This window comes from Pezoporus wallicus, unplaced genomic scaffold (genome assembly GCF_028554395.1).
Source record: "Pezoporus wallicus isolate ANWC-B61680 ecotype Strahan unplaced genomic scaffold, APGP_CSIRO_Pwel_v1 contig_3710, whole genome shotgun sequence".
In the NCBI taxonomy this organism is placed as follows: domain Eukaryota; kingdom Metazoa; phylum Chordata; class Aves; order Psittaciformes; family Psittacidae; genus Pezoporus; species Pezoporus wallicus.
In genome coordinates, this window is record NW_026640315.1 from 815,596 (window position 1) to 839,907 (window position 24,312).

General features: G+C 40.5%; 1 protein-coding gene across 5 annotated transcripts in view; it reads right to left on the minus strand.

Moving 5' to 3' along the window:
• Positions 1–24,312, minus strand: part of SPAG9 (sperm associated antigen 9) — a 63,731-nt gene that overhangs the window by 35,567 nt on the left and 3,852 nt on the right. For 4 of the 5 annotated variants that reach the window (XR_008973422.1, XR_008973421.1, XM_057418641.1 and 1 more), the window contains exons 2-4: positions 21,312–21,432; positions 9,740–9,810; positions 1,384–1,478 (exon numbers count right to left, since the gene is read on the minus strand). Coding sequence is in view for 3 of the 5 variants with exons in the window: in XM_057418641.1 (XP_057274624.1) it covers positions 1,384–1,478; positions 9,740–9,810; positions 21,312–21,432 (287 nt within the window). In the remaining 2 variants the exon portion in view is untranslated. Of the gene's footprint in view, positions 1–568; positions 1,140–1,383; positions 1,479–9,739; positions 9,811–21,311; positions 21,433–24,312 lie in introns of those variants that run through there. The other variant, XM_057418642.1, reaches the window with a different exon arrangement.

Consider the following 24,312-nt stretch of genomic DNA (forward strand, 5'->3'; position numbering starts at 1 on the left):
AAGAGGAGAGGATAACATTTGGCTGAACAATAGTGAATGAGCTTTAATAGCCCTGATGCTTAAATAAAGATTTTCTTTTTCCCCTCACTGACCAATAATCAGATTTCTTAAAACTAATATGATCAACTAATTTCTGTGGGTTTGTGATCATCAGTTAACTGATCTTACATAGGTGTTTGGACTGTAAAAGGTGAAATTTAATAGTACAAGGCCTCAGACTGTACACATTTATGGCTATCAAGACCAGCCACGTACCTGACAATACACCGAACAGGAGCTTTATCCTTGACATTATTGCGGCTTTTTCTGCAGGCTACAATAAACCATTGTAATACCTTTCTAAGAGATACACATAAACTGACCTTGTACTTACTTAGAAGGCAATGAAATCTGAGCGTATAAAAAAACCTATATTGCTATATCCCAGTCCATAAACAAGTTTACAAAAGAATTTGAAATCTATACACAACTGACACCTCTAATTTATCCTTGCTCTTTCTGCATGAAAGGAAAATGGAAAGCAGAGAACATAGAGCACATGAAGCCAAGGTTCAGTAGGGCAGAGTACCTGAGTATCCTTGGTAGGTTCTGCGTCAGAGCTGGCACACCAGTAGAAATAGAAAAGTGCACTAGCAGCAAAACCGAGAGAGACACCAGGATAGCAGAATTAATGACCACCGCCCCGCCAACGAAGCCAAACACAAATAGCAGCATGCATCCAGGATTCATGGCGCTGTGCTGGCATGGTGAAACGCCGGAACCGAGAAGGCTACACAGGGGCCAAGGGTGTATCTTTGTAGGCAAAGTCTGTCATTCAGCCGCTGCCACAAAAACAATGCCATCAGCAGCAGCTTTCCACTCTTCTGCAGCAGCTCCAGAGCAATGACATCACCGCTCTCCTCCCCCTCGCAGCATCGATGCAGCAACGCAGAGACACAGCCAGCCCTGGAGTTATTCTCCCCTCCTTCCACGCAGAGTTCATAGGCTAGAAAGCTTCAAAATCTGCATAATATATTCACATCAAGCCCTTAGAACAAGCGGGTCTCACGACGCACACCTCCACCAACCCGTACACAAAGCCATGGCAGGATAGCCATTATTTTGGGACAGCTGCTGACATTTTCCCTGCCTACCTGAATGCAAACACTCCAAAAAGCCAAAATCATTTAAGGCTGATGTACAAAGTGTATCTCGACATTTAACAGTGCAACAGCAAAAGCCTCTTTCTACCGATTTCTACACTATTCTCTTACCACATTCCAATCATACAACAAATCTTTCTGATTCAGCCAAACCGTTGTTGTAGGATTAAAGAACAAAGTCTTGCAAACACAAATGAACGGATTTTTTCTCTTTCATTTCAGGGTGAGAGCAATAGCTTACCTAATTCTACTGTGTGGTGTGGATTCGAGCTGATCACCCCCTGTTAGCTGATGAAGTTTAGTTCTTTCCAAGTGCTCCATATAATTGTGAATCATCTGTTTAAAAGGACAGAGAAACAACAAGAAATATTTAACTACATCTACTTCTACTACAACCACATAATTCTTGGCCAGTACAATATAATCTCCCCCTGTAATGCTAAAAATAGTAAAGGCATTCAGAAGCATTAAAGCCATAGGTGAAAGAAGCAGCAAAATTATGCAGCGTGTAAAACCACAAACCAGAAGAGAAGCCCATAATAAATAAATTGGAGAACTTACTTGTGCATTCACGCACAGGGAACATCTTAAGGGCACACAAAGTGCATGTGATATTACAAAGGAGTTTTGAACAGAAGTACCATGGGCAAATCCATTCTGGAGGCTGTTTAAGACCTCTATATCTGGCAGATATTAACATTTATCGTGTGACACAACAAGCCTACAACCTAATTGCAAAGTACTGTGAAGGTCAGACAACATGTACCTCAAATATTAAGCATAATGAATCGACAATCTAAGACTCGGGTTATTTCTGTTGGCAGAAATTTGAAGTCAGCATCTCTTTTTTTTCTGCTAATATTCAAGTAAATTGAAGCTTTCTGTATTTCCTAGAAGTGAAGTCTGGTTTTACATCATCTAAACTGACATCTCAAAAATGAGCAAGTGCAGGTGGATTTTCAGCACTGAAGAGTTTTTCTTGCTTGCTCTTTCTCTTAAGAGCAACAGCCCCAGGCCAACATGCTAACTCCTGCAGTCATGACTTATTTAACAGACCCGGATTCCAATCAGCCAAAGGATGATGCTGCTCAGCATGTAACTGATCCAGGACATGCACTGGGAGAAGTTGCAGGTATCGCTGCATCACTCCAAAAGGTTAATTTGGACGTATTATGTCCTTGAAATGAAAGCTGGGAAAGCCCGAAGAGAAGCCTACATGAGACATGGTATTTTTAGCATTTCTGCCCTCACATTCACAGATGAATAGGGCACTCAGTACATGAGAAAAAGAACCAAAACACAGGTGCACTGCAGAAGATTTCAGTGTACTTTTCTTCCTGAGAGGTATTCAGGTTGTATCTTAATGGCTTCCTATGGAAAAAAAATACCTGTTCCATAAAACTAGTGTCTTCTGGTATTGTAGAGAGACTATACACACGCTTTTAGGAGAGCTTTATTAAGCATAAACATAACGTTTCATTCTGGGGGCAGTTACACTTACTAGAACTAAATTCAGCAGGACCTTGAAACCTGCATCTCCACGTTACTTTCAAGTCAGGGTTGATGCGTCTGAAGTCCATACGCTTGACCTTTAGATACTACTACCTTCAGTTACCATCAGCTTCTCCACAAACACTGTTTGCCAGCATTAGCTGTATGTGAATACATACTCAGATTTTTCTGCTGGAGTAAACTGGCTTAAGATACCCTGATTGATGGAGAGTCTATAAAATAAGTACTGGTTATGTACAGATCCTGGTTTTCCCAGCATTCACCTGAACTAAATAATATAAATCAGACCAGAAAAAATTCTTGCTATTTTTAGAGAAACATTATATAATATACTTTAACTGCTGTCAAAAGCTTACAGTTATCCTCCAACAAAATGATAGAAATGCAGCATTTCACTAGGATCATCTCATTTGTTTTCTGATTTTTTTAATGCTTGCTCACACACAGAAGCAATTCGAAAGAATTGAAAGCTTCACTTTCAACTATCCATATTTCTTGGTTTTCCTGTTTCTTCCAAAGCAACTAAAATTCAATGTTCCAATGGTTCCTGTGCAGTTTTGCACAGGCTTACTGTAATCCAAATTAGTTTAGAAATCCTAGGAAAAAAAATGCATGACTTTGAAACCCACATTAGACCATTCTGTATCTAGGCTCTGCTTTATCTGTTCATGTATCCCCTCACCAGGAAAAGGAGATATTACAGAACAAAAGCTGATGTGCCTGCAAACACTTTAATTTGCAGCACACTAATTGGTTTCTCACAGTAAAATGTTAAACACAACATGTGTGGTGCTTTTTAGCTACTGAACAGGAGCTACGTAACCAGTACCCTTCCAGGGAACAACTAACACATCGGGGAAAAAAGAGCAGGGTCAGTAAAACCTGCATAACTTCCATGTTTTGTAAAGTACATGGTTTAACCTACTTGATTCCCTCCTCTCAGCCTGTTCTCTTGTTTACTGAAATGTCTCATCACATTTATTATCCACATACAGAGGCTGGAGGGTAGGTCAGTTCAAAGGACTATGTGGTTTAGTGTTGTTCTGCAGATGAAAATGATGCTGATGGCAGAATAAGCAAATCTGTAGAAACATAGCACATGGATTCACAACTACTAGAAACCAGTTGAAATACTAAATTAAATACTGTAGTTTACTGGGAAGGCAGCTCACTGCCCATCTACATCAAACCTTTAAAGAGTCCCCCCAAAACCACTGGGATCTGAACCAGATAACCTCCATGGATTATCTCAATTTAAATTACTTTGAGGTTCAGCATATCCCTGAAGCACCATCCTGATCCAAATAAAACCTATGAACTAACGCACCAGAGTTCTCAGAGCTCAAAAATCTGATCCAAGTGTTGCTATGCTTTGAGATTACTCAGCTATCCAAAGCAAAGTGTTTTAATATTACAATTTAAAAATAGAATTAGATTGATTTAATTGCTCTCTACTCAGGAGAATTCTTAATGAAGTTACACTAAGGTACAGCTGATCAATAAAGGACTACATCTACTGCCTTTCTCTTCTGTAAGAATTGCAGTCAGTGTGCAATCATAGAATAACCTTTTTCTCCTGACAGCTCACCTGGCTGCCCCTGAAGTCTGCAACTACTTCAAATATGATCAAATGTTCCAAAGAAGATGTCATAAATACTGACCATCTCCCACTGTTGTAGTTAATTACATTGCTCAACTACCATATTAGCTGAGGGGATTAAAGATAAACTCAGAATTTAGAGGAATTACCTTAGTTAACAGCACTTCACAGTTCATATGTTAGCTCATTTCAGGGCACAACGTGTACAAACTGACCACAAGGAGCTTCTAAAGATGTTAAAGTCCAAATATAAAAGCCATTCCATTTGAATGCAAGTGACAACCATGCAATGTCTGTCCATCTCAAAAGCACTCAGATTGGTTTCCTCATGTGGCACGTGACAACGTCTACAACTGCAAAAAGTGCCAGAGGTTTCTCTAAGTCTTAAACTTCATTCACTGAACGACAGTTACCATCCTGTCACTAGTTTCTATTCCTGCCCTTACAAATACGACCACTCTCAACGCACAAAACCTTAGTACTTTGTCACAAACAAATGTGAATACATCATCTCGTGGTTACTGTTACCTGCACCTTTTCCTTAACCAGGTTGAGAGCATCTCCTTTATACCTTCCTCTCCTCCTTCCTTTTTGTGTCAACGCTTTAACTCCCCCAGGACAGGTCTTTGTAATTCTTCTGGTGTCAGACCAGGCTCAGTGCTACAGCCCTCGCTGTTTGCTCTGCTGACTCCATCAAGTTTGGCACAAGCGGCTCCTCCCTTTGGGAATGTGTGACCAACTGTGTATATATAGATCTTTTTGTGCCCCACATAATCTAGATTTATTAAGGTAACAGACATTTCTAGAATAAACTTGATGCAGAACACAAGTCCTAAACACTTCCATGTAACTACCTTTTACCTTTCAGGATTTGTGGTGAGCTTGTCACCTCAGTAAAAGCATCATTCCCACTGGTGAGCTTGGCCCACCTTTATCCACATACAAGATGATGTTGCTGGCAGATACAACAGCATGCAAAGATGTTAATTAAATCCAGGCTTCATAAATCAAGCTGCTAACACTTAGCATAAAGCTTTGGAAAAACTATTTGCTTGAACAGGTAGCTTAAGTCTCATCTCAAAAACACCAGGACTGGTACCCATCCTTACCCACAATTGTAACTAGTCAAATCCACTTAGAAGGCTGTTTCCTTGCACAGGGACTTGCTGGGGATACACTTAACCAGATGAACCCAACAAAATCCATTCCCAGTGCCAGAGACAGGCTTGCTGCTCTGTCACACTGTATCAGTGCAAAACACAGAGAAACTTCCATGGCCCAATTATGCTTCATTAAACTAAGCCCATATTCTGTGTCAGGGAAAGAGATACTGAACCATCTTAGTTTTGTGTTTCCCAAAGGATAAAAAGAAACACTTCCTTAAATGGAAAAAAAGGAATGTTACTTTGGAAATTTGTGATAGAGATGCCACAGGTGTTAGTTAAATCTCAAGTAGATGCTACAGTACTGCTTTGCCTCACTTTCCCAACTGAGTCATAAAACAGCCTTCTGCCAAGCCTTTAGGACACCAGCACCATAGTTATGAAGCGTGCCCCATCAACTATGCAAAAATAGTTTTCCTCCTAACTCAGTGGGCTTGCTCTAAAAGTCACTAGCAGCAGGGCATCATCTCTTGCAGCAAAGGTAAAAAAGCACCAAGAGGTATGTAAGAAGACAGGACTGCCTTTAGACAGGCAGTATAACAAGTCAGTTTTCTATTTAATAAAATAGTATGAGATAAATTCATAACTGAGTAGCAAAATTCCTTTCTAAGTCTGTAAAGCAAAAGTCTGAAGATTTCTGGATTAGCCTTCTAGCACAGAAGTCTAATCTATCTTAGAGCACACAGCACTGTGGCTCTATTACTGCTTCCCGCATCTGGTCCTTTGTAGCCAGAGAAAGACAGAAACAAGACTTTGCATAGTTAGATTCCAGCATACTGTTTTATTGCTCATCTGTTGAGAGCACTAGAACAGAGGAAGATCAGCACAAGATCAAGATATGCTGCAAGCAGAGGAAGACCATGGATGACAGTATGTTAGCTAAGCAGGGGATCATGATACAGATGTAAGAATATGTTCAGGCTGCATGTGTACAGTCTGTTCTGACTGAACATTTATGCTCTTCACTACCTGCTACAATGCGCAGCTACACTCCACCTTCCAACCTGCCAATGCAACTGCTCAGGTTATCATACTCCAGTCCATTTAAAATCCAGGCAGTTAGCTCAAGCACAGACTTACTGGGGGAGGAAGCTTAAGGGAATACATCGCATTCAAACCCATTAGCTCATCTCCCACTCTATGGAGAGCAACGAGAAAGACAGAAGCTAATTTAAAGGAAGGGTGAAGAAGGCTAAAGGCTCTTCCCAGAGCTCTACCGAGCTGCAGCTGCAGAGACACCGTGTATACATCTCAATGACACTGCAGTGAAGGATTCAGCTCTCCAGTTCACATCACAGGTGTAGCTTTCCGTGGGTCAGTTGATGTAGGTCTTGGTCCATTCAACTGAAACTGTTGAGGTGAAACTCCTGTGAGCTGCTGAGCTAGCAAGCTTGCAGAGCAGTGATCTTGTGGCAAAGAGGTAACCACAGACAGAAGCATAGAATTACAGAGCATGAGGATGGAAGGGACCTCAAGGATCATCCTGTCCAACCTTTCCAGACAACGCATGACTTAGACTAGATGTCCCAGGCAAATCTTAAAAGTGTCCAATGGTGAAGAACCCACCACTCCCTGGGGAGATTATTCCTATGGCTGATTGTCCTCATTGTGAAAAATTTTCCTCTTAAAGGCAAGTAGGGTTAGTGCCAAAAGAGGACACAGCTACAGAACCTCAGTGAACTCAAGAGTTGGAACAGAAAGACACAGTCTGAAATACTACACTCTAAATTTAAGAATCAAGGGAGAATAGAGGGAAGCAAATACTGAAGACAGGCAGAATTAGAGGAAAACTGCTAGAAATCCAGATTGCAGAAAATGTAGTCAGGCTGCATTTTTAACAAGACATCTGTCAAAGTAATCACTGCCAACATCTTAGAGCTACCCAAAAAAACCCACTTTCTAATGCTCTGCTCATTATTTGGTCAATTGAAATAAAAACAATTGCCATGGCAGTAAGTACCAAAGCTGGATCACTTGCAAAGACAATGGTGAAGCTGATTCAGAAGGAAAAACATATTCCTTCCTAGAAGGACATGAAAGGCTTCAGAAACAAGTATTGTGATAGAAATATTTAAGCCAATAAAGTTCGTAACTTAATGCTTAAAGTAGGTTGGATATTTGCCGAAGTATCTTGCATTAAAAAAGTTACTACACAGACCTAACACACTACAATTCATTTGGAGAAAGGGAACCAGGGAATCAAAGGGGATAGGGCAAGATGGGTGCTGTTACCAGTCCTCTCCAGGCCCCAGGGATTTCAGTCCCCAGGTCTTAAACACTCAGCAGATACCAGCATTAAGGTGCTGACCTCCTGACATTTCAGTCCATGACTAAAGCGAGATATAGCAGGAAGCCCATACTGTCCAAGATTCACAACAGTCTCTCATTGCACTCAAAAATGTCTCAGCAAATAAGGAACAGGTAGTTAACTTCCTAAGGTTAGTCACACGGTTGTCAGAAAGGCTCCCAACCTTTTATCAACAACCACACCACTGGTAGCTGTTCTTTGTCCTTAGTTCCCAGCCCAGACCCAAGCTTTCACAGCCCACAAACCCAGTCCCCCATCAAATCTCCATGTTCTATCTTCAATATCCTGCTGCATTTCAGCAGCTGCCAGCTGGTGGCCTGAGAATTGTGTGCATTTCTAGTAAGTAACATGTACACACGCCTGTCACCTAAAAGCAGGGACCCAAGTCTATGTAGACAAAAGCAGAAACACCCTAACCTGAAGGTGTTTGTTTTTAGAAGCCAAGTATTTTCTAAACAAAGGGGGAGTTGAAACATTAAAAATGACAAAAATAAATAATGCTGAGACTGGGGAAGCAAAGACAGAAAGAAGTAAGAAGTGCAGAAAGCATGAGACCTGCTTGTAGGAGCACAGAGGTGTGAATATACCATGTTGCATTACAACCTATTTCTTTATGAAGAAAGGACATAGTCACCTCAGTAACAATAAAGCCCAAGGAAACACCTCTCCCTACACCAAAGAAAGTGAATTTAAGATGCAAAAGCATTTAATAAATTGGAATCAAACCAGCAGAGGCTGTTGTCCGTTTTGGAGCAAGACCTACGTAAAAAGATATCCAGAACATTTCATTAGCATTTCATTGAATTAATGGTGCCCAATACATTCAGTTAGTGCCATTTCTATAGTAATAGTACTCAGATGTTCTAACTAAAATAAGCCAAAACCCTGCAAGCACACAGTACTTCCAATTCAAAAAGGTGTAAAACTAATTAGGGAGCATTAAGCCTTTCAGTTTACTTAGATTTCCATTTTCAACAGATGCAGCATTCTACAGCTGTTATTTAGTAACAAACATGATGTTAAATACATTAAGATTTCAGAAAATACATTAATATTTTCATTTAAGAGCTATAGAAGTCTTGCCACACAATACTCAAGCTACATGCTAGTTGTGGTTCCAAGCCACCTTCAGCTGCTGTCAGCTCATCTTAAGATGGCTAAGGAAGTATTAAAGGTAACCAAATGTGACATCTGTATTTGCTTTCCCTTTCCCCATATGTGGTCTTTTGAATTAGGAACAGTCAGCACTGCATTCCCTTTCTTGAGGGTGATGATCTAAAAGCAGCTAGTCTACCTCTCAAACAAAGCCAATCAGAGCAAGGAAGAGAACTGTACTCGATACTGGGACTTCAGATTAGTAAGAATTATTCAGAGAACAATGATTCCCTCACTAAAATAAGTATACCAGTCAGGCAGCAAGCTTTGGTGCATGGGGAAGATGACCTGCTACTAAAAATCAAAGCACTGCAAGTCCCTTTATGCTTTAGAACCAACTTGAAAATTGTGGCTTATTTATTTAACAGAGTCAAACTTCTCCCATGTTCATTAGCAAACCCTGTTTTCAACAGCTATCAATTAGTCTGGCAGGGACTTCCTTTAATCATGAATCTCAGTAGGAGGTGAGTTTTTGTTCCCTCCACGGTGCAAGTAAAACCAGCACAGAAAACTGCTGCAGAGTACTGAAATTGCAATTGCCTTCCTATTTCTTTGAAGAACCAACTTTGAAATAGGAAAAAGTAAATTCCTGTTTTTTAAAACTTCTGATTCTCTGACAAAGCTACAAAATGGACAAATGCATAATCAAACTAACGTGGAGAAACAGACACTTAGATGTAAATGAGGAAAAAACTACATAGCCAGATGAAGCCCGGTTACAACTAACATTAGCAATACAAGCATCCAAGCATCAGTGAATAAACCAATCCATCCAGTAATTTTCCCAGCTGCTCACAAGAGTTTTCCACAGATTACATTTTTACAGATTCCCTGAATTTACCATGGCATAACAACCTACCTCTGTATGTCTTGAATGAAGTGCATTGTATTCTTTCTTGAGTTCTGCTTCCCTCTCCTCAAGTCTGCTAACTGGAAGAAAAATACACAAGAATTAAAATTCAGTGCAGAGTTCTAGTAAATAAGATGGACTTGCCTGGGACCAGGCAACCAGATCAGTGATAAGAGTATTCTTAGCAGTGAAGAACAAAGACCAGGATATAAAGCTTGTTGGTTCTTGTGTTTTTAAACTCTCATTGCTTGAGTTTCCCAAGTACATCAACAGCAGCACAAGCTTACAATCTGCAATTCTCATTAAAAACCCAACCTTATCTTCCCTAGCTGACTGGAAGTCCAATGAGAGGGGATTTTTATATTCAAGGACACCACTGCTCCCATCAATCCAGCCTGGTTCACATGCGCACATGGGAATCACAGGAAGAGGGAGAAGCCACATCATGTACCTACAGTCTCAGATGAGAGCTGTGAGCTCCAGCTAAGGCTCCACACTGGTTTCCTAGAACCCATCATCTCCAGAGGTGTTTAACTAGGGCAAATCAGAACTAGGTATTGTCTAAAATAGCTGCAAGTCATATGCTGTAGTACAGAAATGAAGAGTTCTGCTGGCACCCACTCATATTCCACTAAGCATTAAAGGCAATAGATTAAGGAAAAGAAAATATCTGAATATTTCTGTAGGTATTCCAAGAAACGAGCAATACACCTAGCAGATTTAGTAGAACTTTGAGACAATGAGTCCATATTAACAGATTAACTGTAACAAACTGCAATGGCCCCGTGCAATTAACCTGCAGAAAAGCTGAAGGAATTCAGAATTTTCTTCCCACAACTTACTGTTTCTACTCAAAACAGAAAACATTTTTTTGCTGCTTAGAATCAATTTCCATCTATTTGTTTAGGTACTTCTAGGCACGATATTTATGCAACATAAGGACATTTCAAGTTCCATAACTGAGCTTCTCTTATTCCACTTGCACGTTTAAATACCCCTGGGAAACTTGAAATTCATAGTTATCCATCTCCAAAGACTCGTTGCCAAATGCACGTTATCTGAGGACAAATGCCAGCACCTTGTCTGCCATTTGCACATCTTCATAGTGCCAACTGGGTCTTCTGAAATGAATTTTCACTATGCCATTGCTTTTTGCTCCTTACCTCTGTATTTGGGCACAATACTTTACTGCAAGTATTTTCAATTAAGAAAAAACAATCTCTGCCAGAACCAAATGCTGGAACCAGAATACACAATTGTCCACTCACTCAAACCTGTGTAAACATTGTTAGCTCCTAATCTAATCTTGCTCTCGTAAGAACATTAAGTTCCTTAACAACACCTTTTGCACTCCACCTATAAATACCTATTGTATCAAATTTGATTTATACTAACACAAGACTGAACACTTTCATTTCTGCATTGTTATCAAACTAAACAAAAACCCCTTTAGGTCAAATAGCTGTACGTATGTACAAGTTCTGACAGCACAACATACATAAAAACATAAAAGCACAATACATACATACACTGTTTTTGACACACAACACCTAATGAATGGAAGATTTTAGTTTACTAGTTTTAGGCAACGGATGTTTTAAACTTCCTCATACATTTAAAGGGAGGTTATATGGAAGTTTGTGCTAAGCGCCTACAGAAACAAGTGTCAGAATTCATAGTTACAAAGTGAAGATGTGACAAAACAGATTTATCCACCAGCATTGTAGTCAGAAGTAATTACATTTTACAACAGCTGACCATCGCAGCCATCCTAGCAACAACCCATCAGCAGCTACAAGGCAGAACTCAATGGCTTTAGTTGCCCATACCCCAGCCAGCAATGGCCGAGCTCGCTTGGGAATCCACCATCTCTGGGCTCTGCATTACAGCTCCCAGCACGTCTTCCTTCCCCGCAGACCAAGGGCCTGGAAATGCTTCCACTGTGCTAAACCTGCTTTAGGAGAGGCAAATAGCCTGAAGTCAGAAAGTGCAGACTGCATGACTAATTGGCTTCATGCTTCGTGAAACCAGGTCCCTCTCCTAGAAACAAGCACCCAGGGGGAGGCCGGCAGCCACACTGCCTCCTGGGAACCACCACTGCTCCATGCTGGATGGGAAATCATGGTTCAATACTGCCTTACCAGGAACTGGCAAAGAAACCACAGTGATGCACCCCGAGGCTGTTGGTATGCTCGTGTCTAGACAGCACAGCCAGCTCCTAGAGATTAATTTTATCCAGTGCATTCTGGGAAAAAGTACTTGACACAGCACTCTCAATGAAGACTAACACCACATTTGGTGTCACAAACACCTTCTTTGTAGCTACCTTCCTTAAATCCACAAAAGTGTTTCCTGCCATCACGGACACAACAAACAGTTCACACAAGGGTTGAGGTTCCATAAGAAAGCACACCATTTTCTCCCTCTGCAGTCCAATTTTAAGTAGCTCCCCAAGTCACAGAAGACAAATATACATTGTTATGGGTACTGCATCGTTAAAGAGGGTATCTCCATTAATCCTGTAACTATTTTTGTTACTTACAAAGGTTAAAAGAAAGGCCCTAGAAGATGATGTAATTGACATTCAGCATTTTCTTCTGGAAGCCACTTCCAGCTGCGTAACATGTTACAGTCCTAGAGCTGGAAGTTCCAGTGGTAAGCAGATGCACACTAAGTTTATATACCCACAACAGACACCACATCAATAATCCTCAAACCAGGCTTTTCCAACACCAGCAGGACGATACACAACACCGGAAATCTATTCTACCAAAAACATCCCTTGATCTTGACAAAACAATCAACAGAGTATGTTTCTCTTTTCTAGCTAAACACTTTGGAAGAGGATCAAATATTCCCTGAGGGCTGGAGACCACTACAGACTTGAACATAAAAGAGACTTGAACCTAGTGAAGAACAGCCAGAAGGATTTTGAGGAAGACCACCAGATTCTTGCCCCAAAGCCATGGAGAAACATATTAAGCCACTACTAAAGGTATATTCCCATCAACAGTAACAGGTAACTAAATAGGAGACCAAAATAAAACACCATCCACTGATACCTACAAGTACATTTAAAACCAATTGTCCACAGTTCCACTTTACTCCACCAGCACACAAAGAGTGGAAGTCTGGCACCACGCTGATAACATCCCCCCTCAGGAGGAATGGAGCTGGGCACTGGCACTGCCCGACATGCTGGGTCTGCAAAGCAGCAGCCAGACACAGTTCCCATCGATCTGACTTCACTAACAACAAAAACAGCTCCTCGGATATTTCAGTCTAAGACTTTCCCCACTAAGATGTCAAGCAGATGATAAAAAGTTTGACGATGTATATCCTAAAAGCAAAATATCCATTCTTTTTGTTGTAATGTCTTTATAAAGCCATTATATCCTTGTTAAAATCACAGAAGACAGCAAAAGTTCATTGTGTAAGACATTACATGTGCAGAATATAACATACATCAAAAAAGTTTCACTACTCATGGTTAAAGTCTACATGGAAAAATTCTGAAGGTCTTCCAGCATCATAAGTACGAGCATAAAATGCAAATATTCTAGTAGTTTTAAGGCTGATGAAGAAGCACCCCACTGGAGCAACACCACAAACTCATGCCTAAGGGCTACTTCCAACCTTCTCCAGCACTGGCAATATCCTAACACATTCAGTGACCTGAAGTACCAAACCTAATCGAGTTCTCTCAAATCAAACCAATCACACCTAAAAATGGGAGATTAAATATAGCAATCTAGAGAGAAGCCTCTGGAGTTTCTGCCTCCTGACAGCGTTACGAGGAATGAGGCAGCAAAGCTGCCCGCCCTGCCTGTTCAAAAATCAGAGCTTACCTCCCAAGTCTGATGGCTTTTACCAAGATTGGAACACCCTCCATCTGTATGTTGTCCTCTGCCTCAAACTGCTGATAAGCCTGAGGGGGAGAAAGAGAAACACACCTGCTAGAATGCCAAATCCAATTGGTACAATGCCTTCAAGAGGAATTACAAATTCCTGCTACACAAGCCAGGACAGAGATCCAGCTCATTAATGAGACTTTCCTAGCACTAGACTATCTGAAGGCTCTCCTTGCACAGCTTTCGTCCAGCTCCATTCTTAAAAGCAGGTCCTATGCTAAAGTTTAGACATAGATCAAGCATAATCAATCTCAGGATCCAATAAGACCTTTAGACCTATTACGTAGTTGCTGAAGAGCACACACCTGAACCATGGATTGAAACTGGGGCTGAAGCTATCAAACAAGTATTTAACCTGAAAGAGATAACATCTGGAAATAAGCAGCACAGAAAACTGATTTGTAAAGCAAGTGATAAATCCCACTCCTTAGCAAGACTGACATCTTCAAGTAGCTCTTAGTACTGCAAACTAGAAGTCTACTTCTCAGTTTAAAAGCAAGGCACTTTAAAATACAAACATAATTTAGCTGTCAAGAATGCTCTTTTGATAGCAAGTATCAATGCATACAGCTGCATGGTCTTATCTCTCACGCTTCTGGACTGTTCAAGTATTCACTATGTCTCCGAGTCACAAGATCAGTGAAATTTATCACCACAAACCTGATACAGAACTTAAAAGATCTCCTTAAATGTTCTGCTACAACTTCTAATACAAAGACAACCATATGCCAGGAGATTCCTCTCAGGGTTTGAAATTCAGATGAACAAGGATATATACAAGCCAGCTTTTACTCAAAATCAGGTTAAAAAGCATTTGGATCCAGCACCAACTTCACTCCAAATCTCTGGTCAAAACAGCGTTTCAATGAGAAAAGTTTTGACTGACTGTTTTGAAAACAGTGGGAGGCTCCATTTATACATTTGGCTATTGAAACCAGTCACTTTTTGAGGAAATCCAACATGAAGTCAGCCTGAGCACAGAAGCTGCAGCAGACTAGACCAGTTTTTAAAACCAGATAACCAGCAACAACACAGGGACTTAAAATTCCAGAAGACATTTAAAGCCATTTTCTTCATGACTGCGACATGTACAGCAACAGAATTATTATAACAAACTCCAACACCTAAACCACTAGCACAATACTTCTTCATTTAAAAAAGGATATGAGCAGTTAATTATACGTCAGTGGATTTCAACCTCCTCTCATCACTTTTGTTCATGTATATTAATAGACAACTTTAAAGCAGGCCAACGGCTGCTCTAATTTTCTACTCCATTTTATTTTCACCTCCAGCCTTGTAGCATGACTCTGTTACTGTACCCCCTGCTCCATCTGCTGGCTACTGACTCCAGAAACAAGACGCACAGCAGGTACTCCTGTGACTTCCCAGCATAAGGCAGCAAGAAGGCAACTGAGAAATGCTTTAGTCCGAAACAAAGCCTTCCTTTCAAATAGAGTTTGATGCTCACACATCTCCCCTTACTGAAACACTCAATATAGCAAGACACTGGCACAGGGTGCCCAGAGAAGCTGTGGCTGCCCCATCCCTGGCAGTGCTCAAGGCCAGGTCGGACGGGGCTTAGAGCAACCTGCTCCAGTGGAAGGTGTCCCTGCCCGTGACAGGGGGATGGAACTGGGTGAGCTTTAAGGTCCCTTCCAACCCAAACCAGTCTGGGATTCTGTAATTCTTCAAGTTTCACCAATGATACCTAAGGCACAGTGGAGGGAAGGGCAGTGGGGAATGTGCTTGTAAATAAACCCATGTGGATGAGAAACTGCTGCACAGAGAAAGAAGCAGTAAACAGTAAGCTCCTAATTTGTTAATGAAGAAATACAAGAAGCCAAGCTGTTGTTTCTTCTTTGTTGGACAGCAGATTAGTTCTGCTGTTTCAGCCTTTGAAAACTAAGTAGGCGCAATCCAGACCCCCACTGAACAAACCTTAACTCTTCAACTTCTTTCAAGGACCTACTGAAAAGCTTTCTTGTATTCCTTAGAATAAATACAGGGCTGAGCCATACCTAGAAATAGCATTACCGACAGATGTATTTCATGCCAGTTTACTTATTCACATCACCATGTGCACAGATCACAACTCGAGTCAAAACCAAAACCAACATGAGCTTTCCCAGCTGAAAGTTTGCATTAAGTCTCCCTCCTAACTAGACAGGTCTGTGTTAATTTGCTGCTGCAGCTCTATGCAGGTGTATCTCAGAGTATCAGATGCCTTCAGATTATATCAAGAGGCTGTCTACCTGGGTGTATGTTACCGTAATGCTGGTATCTGCTTAGCTCAGATGAAAATCAAATACCAAATAACATCTGCAGATAACAGAACTGGGTCTTGCATTTTCCCTTGAAGCCGACAAAAGCGATAGTTCTGCTAAGCTTCCAAGGAAATCAAATCTGCATGTTTTTAGGTCGGCTGCCAAAACGTTCGTCTCATATTCCAAATAAAACCTACAGCAAGCAACAGCAATTGCTGTGTAATGTCACCTGACATAGGAAATACAATCACCCCAACAGTTGCGTCACAACATTCGGTTTCTGAAAAGCAAGAGCTGCTTCTTGGTTTTTCGTTGTTTTGTCAGGTTTTGAGGTTTCTGTTTGCCTAAAAAACCTTTTTTATTTTCCCCAAATATCATCTCACTTGAGCAGAAATTAAAAAGCCAAGATTTAATAAACTGAGCTATGGAAATACATGAGCGTTTTGTTTGTCCTGTCAAATGCAGTACATTACCTTGGTTGTAATTCAACACTAGGCAGATCCAGAAAAGGAACCAAATCTTTCTACTCCCACAGCCTACCACCTCCATCTGAAAGAACCTCAACCATGCAGACATCATGCTTTTCAGATACTCTTATAAGTAAGTTACTCTGAGAAGGATCCCTCCAGAAAGCACACCCGAAACTGTTTCATTCCTGTAGTAAGCCCAAACACCCTACAGGTGTCTTCTATGCCAAAATAATTAACTCACAGCCTGTAATACATAGAAAGAAACAATGTTCCCAAAAAGGGAGGCAAGAAAGGGAAATAAATTAAACCTCTGTAGTGCCCCCAGAGCTCAGTAGCACAACACATGAGCACGAAAGGCTCTTATCCCCTTCAGTAACTGGAGACTGAGCAGTATCCAAAGCAGTATCATGTGCCCTTAGAGTGTGCCTCGACAAGAGAGCTGTGGATTTCTATTACAAGATTTTAACAGCTCCATGTGCCTGGTTTTCCAGATTAAAGGCTGAAATTTGAAGCATTCCAACGCTGCAAACTAATTACAAGCAGAAGAAGTCTCACCACAGCAGACTTGAAATAATGTTAAAGTCAGATATATACAACCTCTTGTAAGAAACACATAAAACTGTATCAAGACTGGTGTCTGCCTCAGACTCATCACTGAGCAGAAGGGAAGGAGAAGAGAAAAATTTAAGTATTAAGCATTATTAAATTTATTTAACATTATTAAATTTATTAATATTTAACATTATTAAACATTTAATAACGTTTAATATAAATTTAATAATGTTAAGTATTAAACATTTATGTTGAATATGTTTTTGGAACCCTGGCATTTCCATGCTCCGTGCCCCTCCACACCATTCAGAGCTGCCCTCTGCTGTTGAGAAAGATAATCCATGAAAGTCAAGTCACGAAACCAAAATAAGACGTTTGCTCACACTCAGCACAAGCGTGCTGACAACCCACTTCCAAAAACTCTGCCTGAACCAACACCATCCCTACACAAACCTCCAGGAACTCTGTGATATTTAACTTGCTTTAACTGCCACAAGCCACAGACCCCCTGAGAGCATAGGTGCTTTCCTCTGGTCCCTGCACAGGTAAAGCTGAGAGCCAGCACACATTGACGTGAGGGCAGAGGTACCACAGATGGTTAAGGAGAAGAGCAGTAGCGCAAAACGAGACGAGGAGGTGGATCACAGGCCAGCGACCCACACCACTGCAGCACATTCCTGCACGCAAATAGAAGTCACAAATCCTTACACCTCTGCTCTCCTTTAAGCAGTTTGAAGTTTACCAACACATCCCAGGATGCAACACGTCACACTTTTTTGGCAGCAAACTTAGGCACCCACCACAATGCACCAAATATGAGGACCGAGTGCTACACATCACACCAAGACTGGTAACTCAATATGTATCTGTTCCCCAGCACTCAGGATTTCATCACCTACCATGGCTCACACTCCTCCCAGCAGTGTCACCAGATCACACACTCATTGCTCCCTCTTTCCATTTTCTCCTACAGAAAAGCAGAGTAGGGTAGTTCACCCATCTAGGAGGTGGCTGAAAGCAACTGCCTGAGTTTGTAATGCAATGAAAACCATCAGTGAACCACAGGAACTTAGAAACTGATTGACAAAATAAGCTTCTTATTTCACTTCTTCAATTTCAAATGGCAGATTTATCCCCACCCAGCTGGTTGCATATATAGCTATTAATGCAATCCCACATGATAAAGAAAAAGAAATATTTATTTGCACTTCAATTATTTCTTTTTCTTTAGTGTGAGAGCCACAAAGATTGCAAAACCAAGCACTTATAATTCAAGACATTACAAAATTGTGGGTTCTTGAGCAATTTTATCTGGCATGCACATTTAAGCATATACAATCATGTGGAACCAGACCATATAACTTAAGAGCTGCCCTATCCCAGGGCTAACTTGCCTTCACTACATGCTCTAGGTTGGACAGTGTTTATGGCAATGAATTAAAATGCTTTAATAGACAAAACTTGTTCTTACAGGCCTTGGTTGTTTGAGGAAAAACACAGAGCACAGGAAGTAGTCTACAAGAAGCAGGAAGTCTGGTAGTTAAAGTACTACATGAGGCGACAAGTCTTTCTTGTTGTCATCATGTCATACACTGATGTTGCTTATCTAAGACTCTGCACTGACACAAAAAGAGCAAAGCCTGGTATTATTTGCTTACTTGCTGTGTGCCAGGCTTTGCAATTCCCATTATCAGCGATAATACTATCACCATTCTCCATGTTGACAGGGTACCAATTGGCAATACCACAGACTAATTCAGGTGCACAGGCAGTAGTAGCATAGGAAGTAGAAGAGAAAAATATAGCGAGATGACTTGTAGCTGCATCCAGTGAGTTAAAATGACACATTGGTACCTCTGTTATCATAGGACATACAAATCACCTTGCTATAAATCAGAAAACAAAAGGTAAATTTAGACTACTTCATCAATATGTACACTCATATAGTTTTCATACCCTAGAAATGGAGAGTGCTAAAAAACCCAGTTCACTTGCATAATATTCATTAGGTACTCAACAGCTGTGCTTAAACCCCCTTTGATCTTGCTCTGCATCAGCAGCATGTCAAAATCTCTGCAACAGTCTTTCATGGTGTCCCAGACAACTTACCAACCCAAATGATAAGCAAAACTCAATGTTCAACACAACCCTATTGCTTCTCCAGAGTCACATCTTAGCCATCACAAGAGGTTTTTCTTCAATAAAACCATTTTGGAACTGTTTAAAAGTCAGTGCTCCAACGCCAGAACTTTAAGTTAGTACAACTGTTTTCACCAACACTATTTCTTACAAATAAACACCAAGCAGTTCTAGCCAACACTCAGCGGTTCTATCAGAACAACTGAGTTTCTCATGCAAATGTATCCCATTATAAAGATACACACACACATATATATACACACAATGTAATTAAAACTTTTAAATCATACACTGAAGGCTTAATATTCAAGGCAAAACCAAGAAATTCACAATAACAGATTAGCAGAACAACATAGAACAGTGCTGTGCACATCAGCATATGGTAAGTGCAACTTCTGTGTAAGAGAAACTCCAGGTGTGCTGCCACATACATTGCCAGGAATTCAAATTAGTTTTCTGTGCATCTACTTTGTACTTTTTATTACAGTAATAGAAAAAGTAAAGGCTTATATGACATCAGGCAATCTTGACACCATAATCTTGTTGTTAGAGTACAGGGTCTCCCATTAACAAGTTGTTTGAGCTGCAGGCTTAGAGCAGAGGCCTTCTGGAAACAGTGTGCTTCGTTAGGAAAACAGACCACTCGGCTCTCCTTCCAATGTTTTCTTTTCCCCTTTGCTGTTGCTTTTAAATACATACACATTCCTATTCACAAGCAACACAGCATTTCTGATACCAGTCTCTACAATATGCTTTCAATTCTCCATTTTAGCTTGACTTGACCTTTAAAGATGCATTCCTGGGAAACAATCATCCCTGTCTTCACTAGAAAAGACTGCTTGAAGGGTTCCTCCATCACAGTACAGAATCCAAGAATGTTTTAACTGCAATGGACCTGAAGTACACACCTCTAAGATTTGCCAACAACATTCTAAACAACTGAGGTTTCAGAAAGGCTCAGCTCTGCACGTCACCCACTTTAATCTTAACACTCGTGCACTAGTACTTCTACCCTGCTATAGACTCACTCATGCCACTGAAAATTAAACTTTACAGGAAGATTATTATACCTTCCGTTCCAAAAGAGAGCTACAGCTTGTTGCCTTATGGGCAGAGAAGGTGGCTGAGTAGAAATAATGGAAGAAAGAATTGTGAAAAGGGGCTACTTTGACAACTGACACTCTGCTTCTTGCAACTGAGCTTATCTCAACCTTATCAGGCTTGCTTCAGTCTTGCTTTACATTTCTGTATGGCCTAGCAATAAAAGCTGTATAATAATTGATAGACAAGATAGTCTCATGTCAAGAGAAGTTAGCTCAGAAGCTTGACAAAATGTTCCATTAATTCATATTGATTACTATTTCTACACTGTTCCAAAAAGGATAAATGAAAACAGAAATCAGAACTTTCATTGCATGATTAACACTCACAGAAAAAACTAGCAGCATAGGTCTTCCATCTTCAATTTAAGACTGGCAGTGAGAGAGATGAAACGAGATTTGTGTGGCGTTGAATATTTTTCTTCCTCCACTCTTTACTCAACTAGTAGTAGAAAAGCTGGTGATTCAGCTTCATTCAATGACTGTACCTGGCTAAGAAGCAGTTCAGCAGAATGTCTAAGCTGCAGTGTATTCACGCTGTAACTTCCAGTGTATCAGGAGAACTGATCATTGTTATCCTTCTTCCAAAACTTACACAAGCTTCTGTAAATTACACAGAACATCTCTAGAAGTGGAAGTATTCTCCCCTAACTCTTTCTGTAAAAACTAAGTGCCTTGTAGAAATAAATAATGCAGCAGAAATTATACAAAAGCTAATGAAAATTGGCATCAATAGCATTCTCATCCCAGTAGTGCTTCTAAACCTGAAGGCTACATTTATTTCCAGCACAAACAGTTTAATGGGAAGAAAATTTGCTTGTTTTATAATCACTAACCAGGGAACAAGTTCTACACGTTCAGGTTTTCTCCTGAAAAAGTAGGTAAATATGAAAATGGCATGGTCTAAAGGTAAAACAACCACAAGTAGGATAGCAGAAGAATCAGATTACAAGTCACAAGCTTGTATCTAATTTGTTTGCCTTAATATTAAGGAAAACAAAGTTACACAAGAGTTAAACCCAGTTATCTGTGAAAATACAGGTATCAGACAATACATGTGCTAAATACCTGTGCTATCATTTCACAGAACAGAAGTTAACACACTACCATCAGTTACAGGGAGTGCAATATATTTTACTTACTTTGATCAGCATAGTTTTTCGCTTTTAGCTCGAGCTGTCGCGTCTGTGATTCTAGTGCTTCCACTCTGGTCTGCAAGTCCTTTTTCTCCTGTTCTTGAGAATCTTCAAACTCGATGAATTTCTAAACAAAAAAAAAAAGTGAAGTTAAAGTCAACAATTAATGACAGGTTTGGGTTTTTTTAAGCCTGAGCAAAGTTCTTTCTCCGAAAAGAAAGAAAAGAGATCATTCCTAGATTCACTTTAAGCAGCATGTAGGAAACAGGACAGCAGTCCTTCACAGCAGGGAAGGGTGCAATCAGGTTTCCTAAACACATCTACAGCCCACATTTAAACATGAAGAACCCTATTTTAGCCCAGCATCCACCAGTCAAGCATCCCACCTTGGCTACTCTGTGTAATCGCTATCAACTAAGCGTCAACGACTTCAATGAAGACTGCTTGGGACTAACATAAATATGAATTATTTCCTCCTTCCCTAACTTCACACACTTGCCTGCCAACACTGCACATGAATACAGAAAGTCTTAGCATCCTTAGATGTGACTGAACACTGGTGAAGCTTATCCTCACCTGTAAACCACAAGGGGACTGACACTGCAGTAGGGACACGCCAGCAACAGGGCAAACCAAAATGACATGCTGTCTTTTCATTCCCACCCAATCTTTTATCATTTGATATATAAATGATAAATGCTTAGAGTATTCATCAAATACTTAATAACCATCTCCTACAATCATCCAACTGCAAAGAAAACTATTCCCAAGCATTCTGCAATTGTGCTGATCACCATCCTCTGCTGCTTACCTTGGTTTCCTTTGTGTCTCACTGCTGCATACATCAGTGTTTATGTTTTATTGCATTAAAGTTCCCAGTTCATCATAACAGCAGGGTTTTTTGCTATTTTTCTTAACCAAAACCTTCAGAAATTCAACATGTACTGCTAGCACAAAGAACACCAGGAGCCAAAGATATCTTTGGATATGTAGTACACTCTATTCTGCGCTGCAAAGGGAAGGCAAGGCCACAAAACACAAGTTACGCAGAAGGCCCATTATACAGGGAGGAAGAGCACAGAACAAGCCTTTGCACAAAAAAAAACCCAGACATCCAAGATAGCTGAAGGGTGAGAAAGCAACCTGCAGCTGGGTACCACATGGAAGCAAAGAGACAGAGGAGGCAGCAACTTAAAAAGGGATGTTATAGGTGATTTGAATGTGTTTTCCTGCGTATTGCTAGGAAAACTTCGCGGCAAAAAATACTTTAAATGTTCACACTGACTTTTAAAGAGCTTTAGCCACTTCTATAGCTTTTACAAAAGCAGACACTCGTAACCCTATGAAAACAGCTTCAGCAGGGTCATCAGAAGAGGTTCTGCTTAAAATGTTACTTGGATTGCAGAAATGCATCAAAATCTATGAAGTGGAACAAGAGTTCCTTTCAGACAAGGCTATCACAGGACTAGGGATGGTGTTCATATGACTGTGCTTGAAGCTAAACCATGAAACAATTGAGAAACAGCTGACATGAGCCCAGGTAGCATTGCTTTGGGTTCTGTAATGAGTTCTCCCGCTTCAGAAAAAGAGAGATGTGGAAAAGTCTTTCACCCCCTTCAACACAAAGTTTGGGAAGATTAATTTGTCAGTGCCGTGCTGAAAAACTCCAACTTTCAACTTGTTCCACGTCTCCTTGGCAGCAAATGATACAAAAGTTTTGCCCCTTTTATATTAAATATTCAAGTCATGTCTGGCTTATTCTTAGCAGGCTCCCGTATAGAAAAGGGCTTCAAAGTTTGACACAAATTTGGCACTGAGGCTAAAGACCCACATGGTTTGTTACATTCAACATGGGAAAATATGAAAGAAGAATTACAGAACTGTAACATCTTTGTTTAGTTGCTTCTCTGATGATTTCCCAAAGTCAGATGTGTCTTAGCTTGCAAAAGACCAGTGACGATTACACTTTTGAATAAACAGCCGTTCAAAGTCATCAATGTCATTGTTACTCATGGAACTAAAGATAGACAATATTTCCTCTGAAGTCCTTCAACCGCAAGGATTAAAACAAGATTTGTATTATATGCTTTTGTTACCTTCCACTAGTTTACCTTCAATTTGTTCAAGTTAGAATTTAAGTTACATCTCTTCAAAGCATTTTTATAAGTAGAGCTGGATAACTTGTTTTTCCTCTGCTGAAAACTACACCTTATCAAATCATGGATTGAATACTTTAGACTTTGTTTCTATTTGGTTTCATCTCTTCTTCCGGTGGTGGTAACAGAGGCAGAGCCCTAGAATATCGATCACCTTGTCATGAGTACACTTGTATGACTAAAGTGTGAGGCATCCCTACCCACAGCAGGGGGGCTGGAACTCGATGATCCTGAAGTCCTTTCCAACCCAAACCATTCTATGACAGCAGGACCAGGCAAGCCAAAGGTAGGCTGAGCACCCACACTGAAAGACCTTTTTCTTCTTTTATTTATTTACCTTGACAATATATTCAAACATTGGACACCACCTGCGCTGTTTAACATAAATGCAACAACATATGTAGGAACATGTTAGCCACTCAAAATATGGATATTAGACATACTCTTGTTTCATCCTGAGCTACTGGTTACACAAAATAACAAGGCAGACAAACTTCTAGCTTTCCTCATTTTAACTGACATCCTGCCTAAGCCACAACGCCGTATCTTACAACTCTAACAAGAAGTGAGACATTCTTGGTGCTTTTTTCTTTAAGAACAAGCTGAAGGATATCCATCTCTAAAACAATCACACCCAATACCACACCATTACAGAATATATGGCTAGAATGGTCCTTAACAGGTTGGCTTGTTTCAAGGCTCAGATGTTCAGTGTTGATGCCTGGATCCTAATTTTGATAAGGATATGATGAGGCATAAGCACAGGATATGATGCACGCCTCCTCCTGCATGTGCCTGCTGCTGAAATCCAAGCCTGTGATACCTTCAGAAACTATGTTTGGCAACTCCCA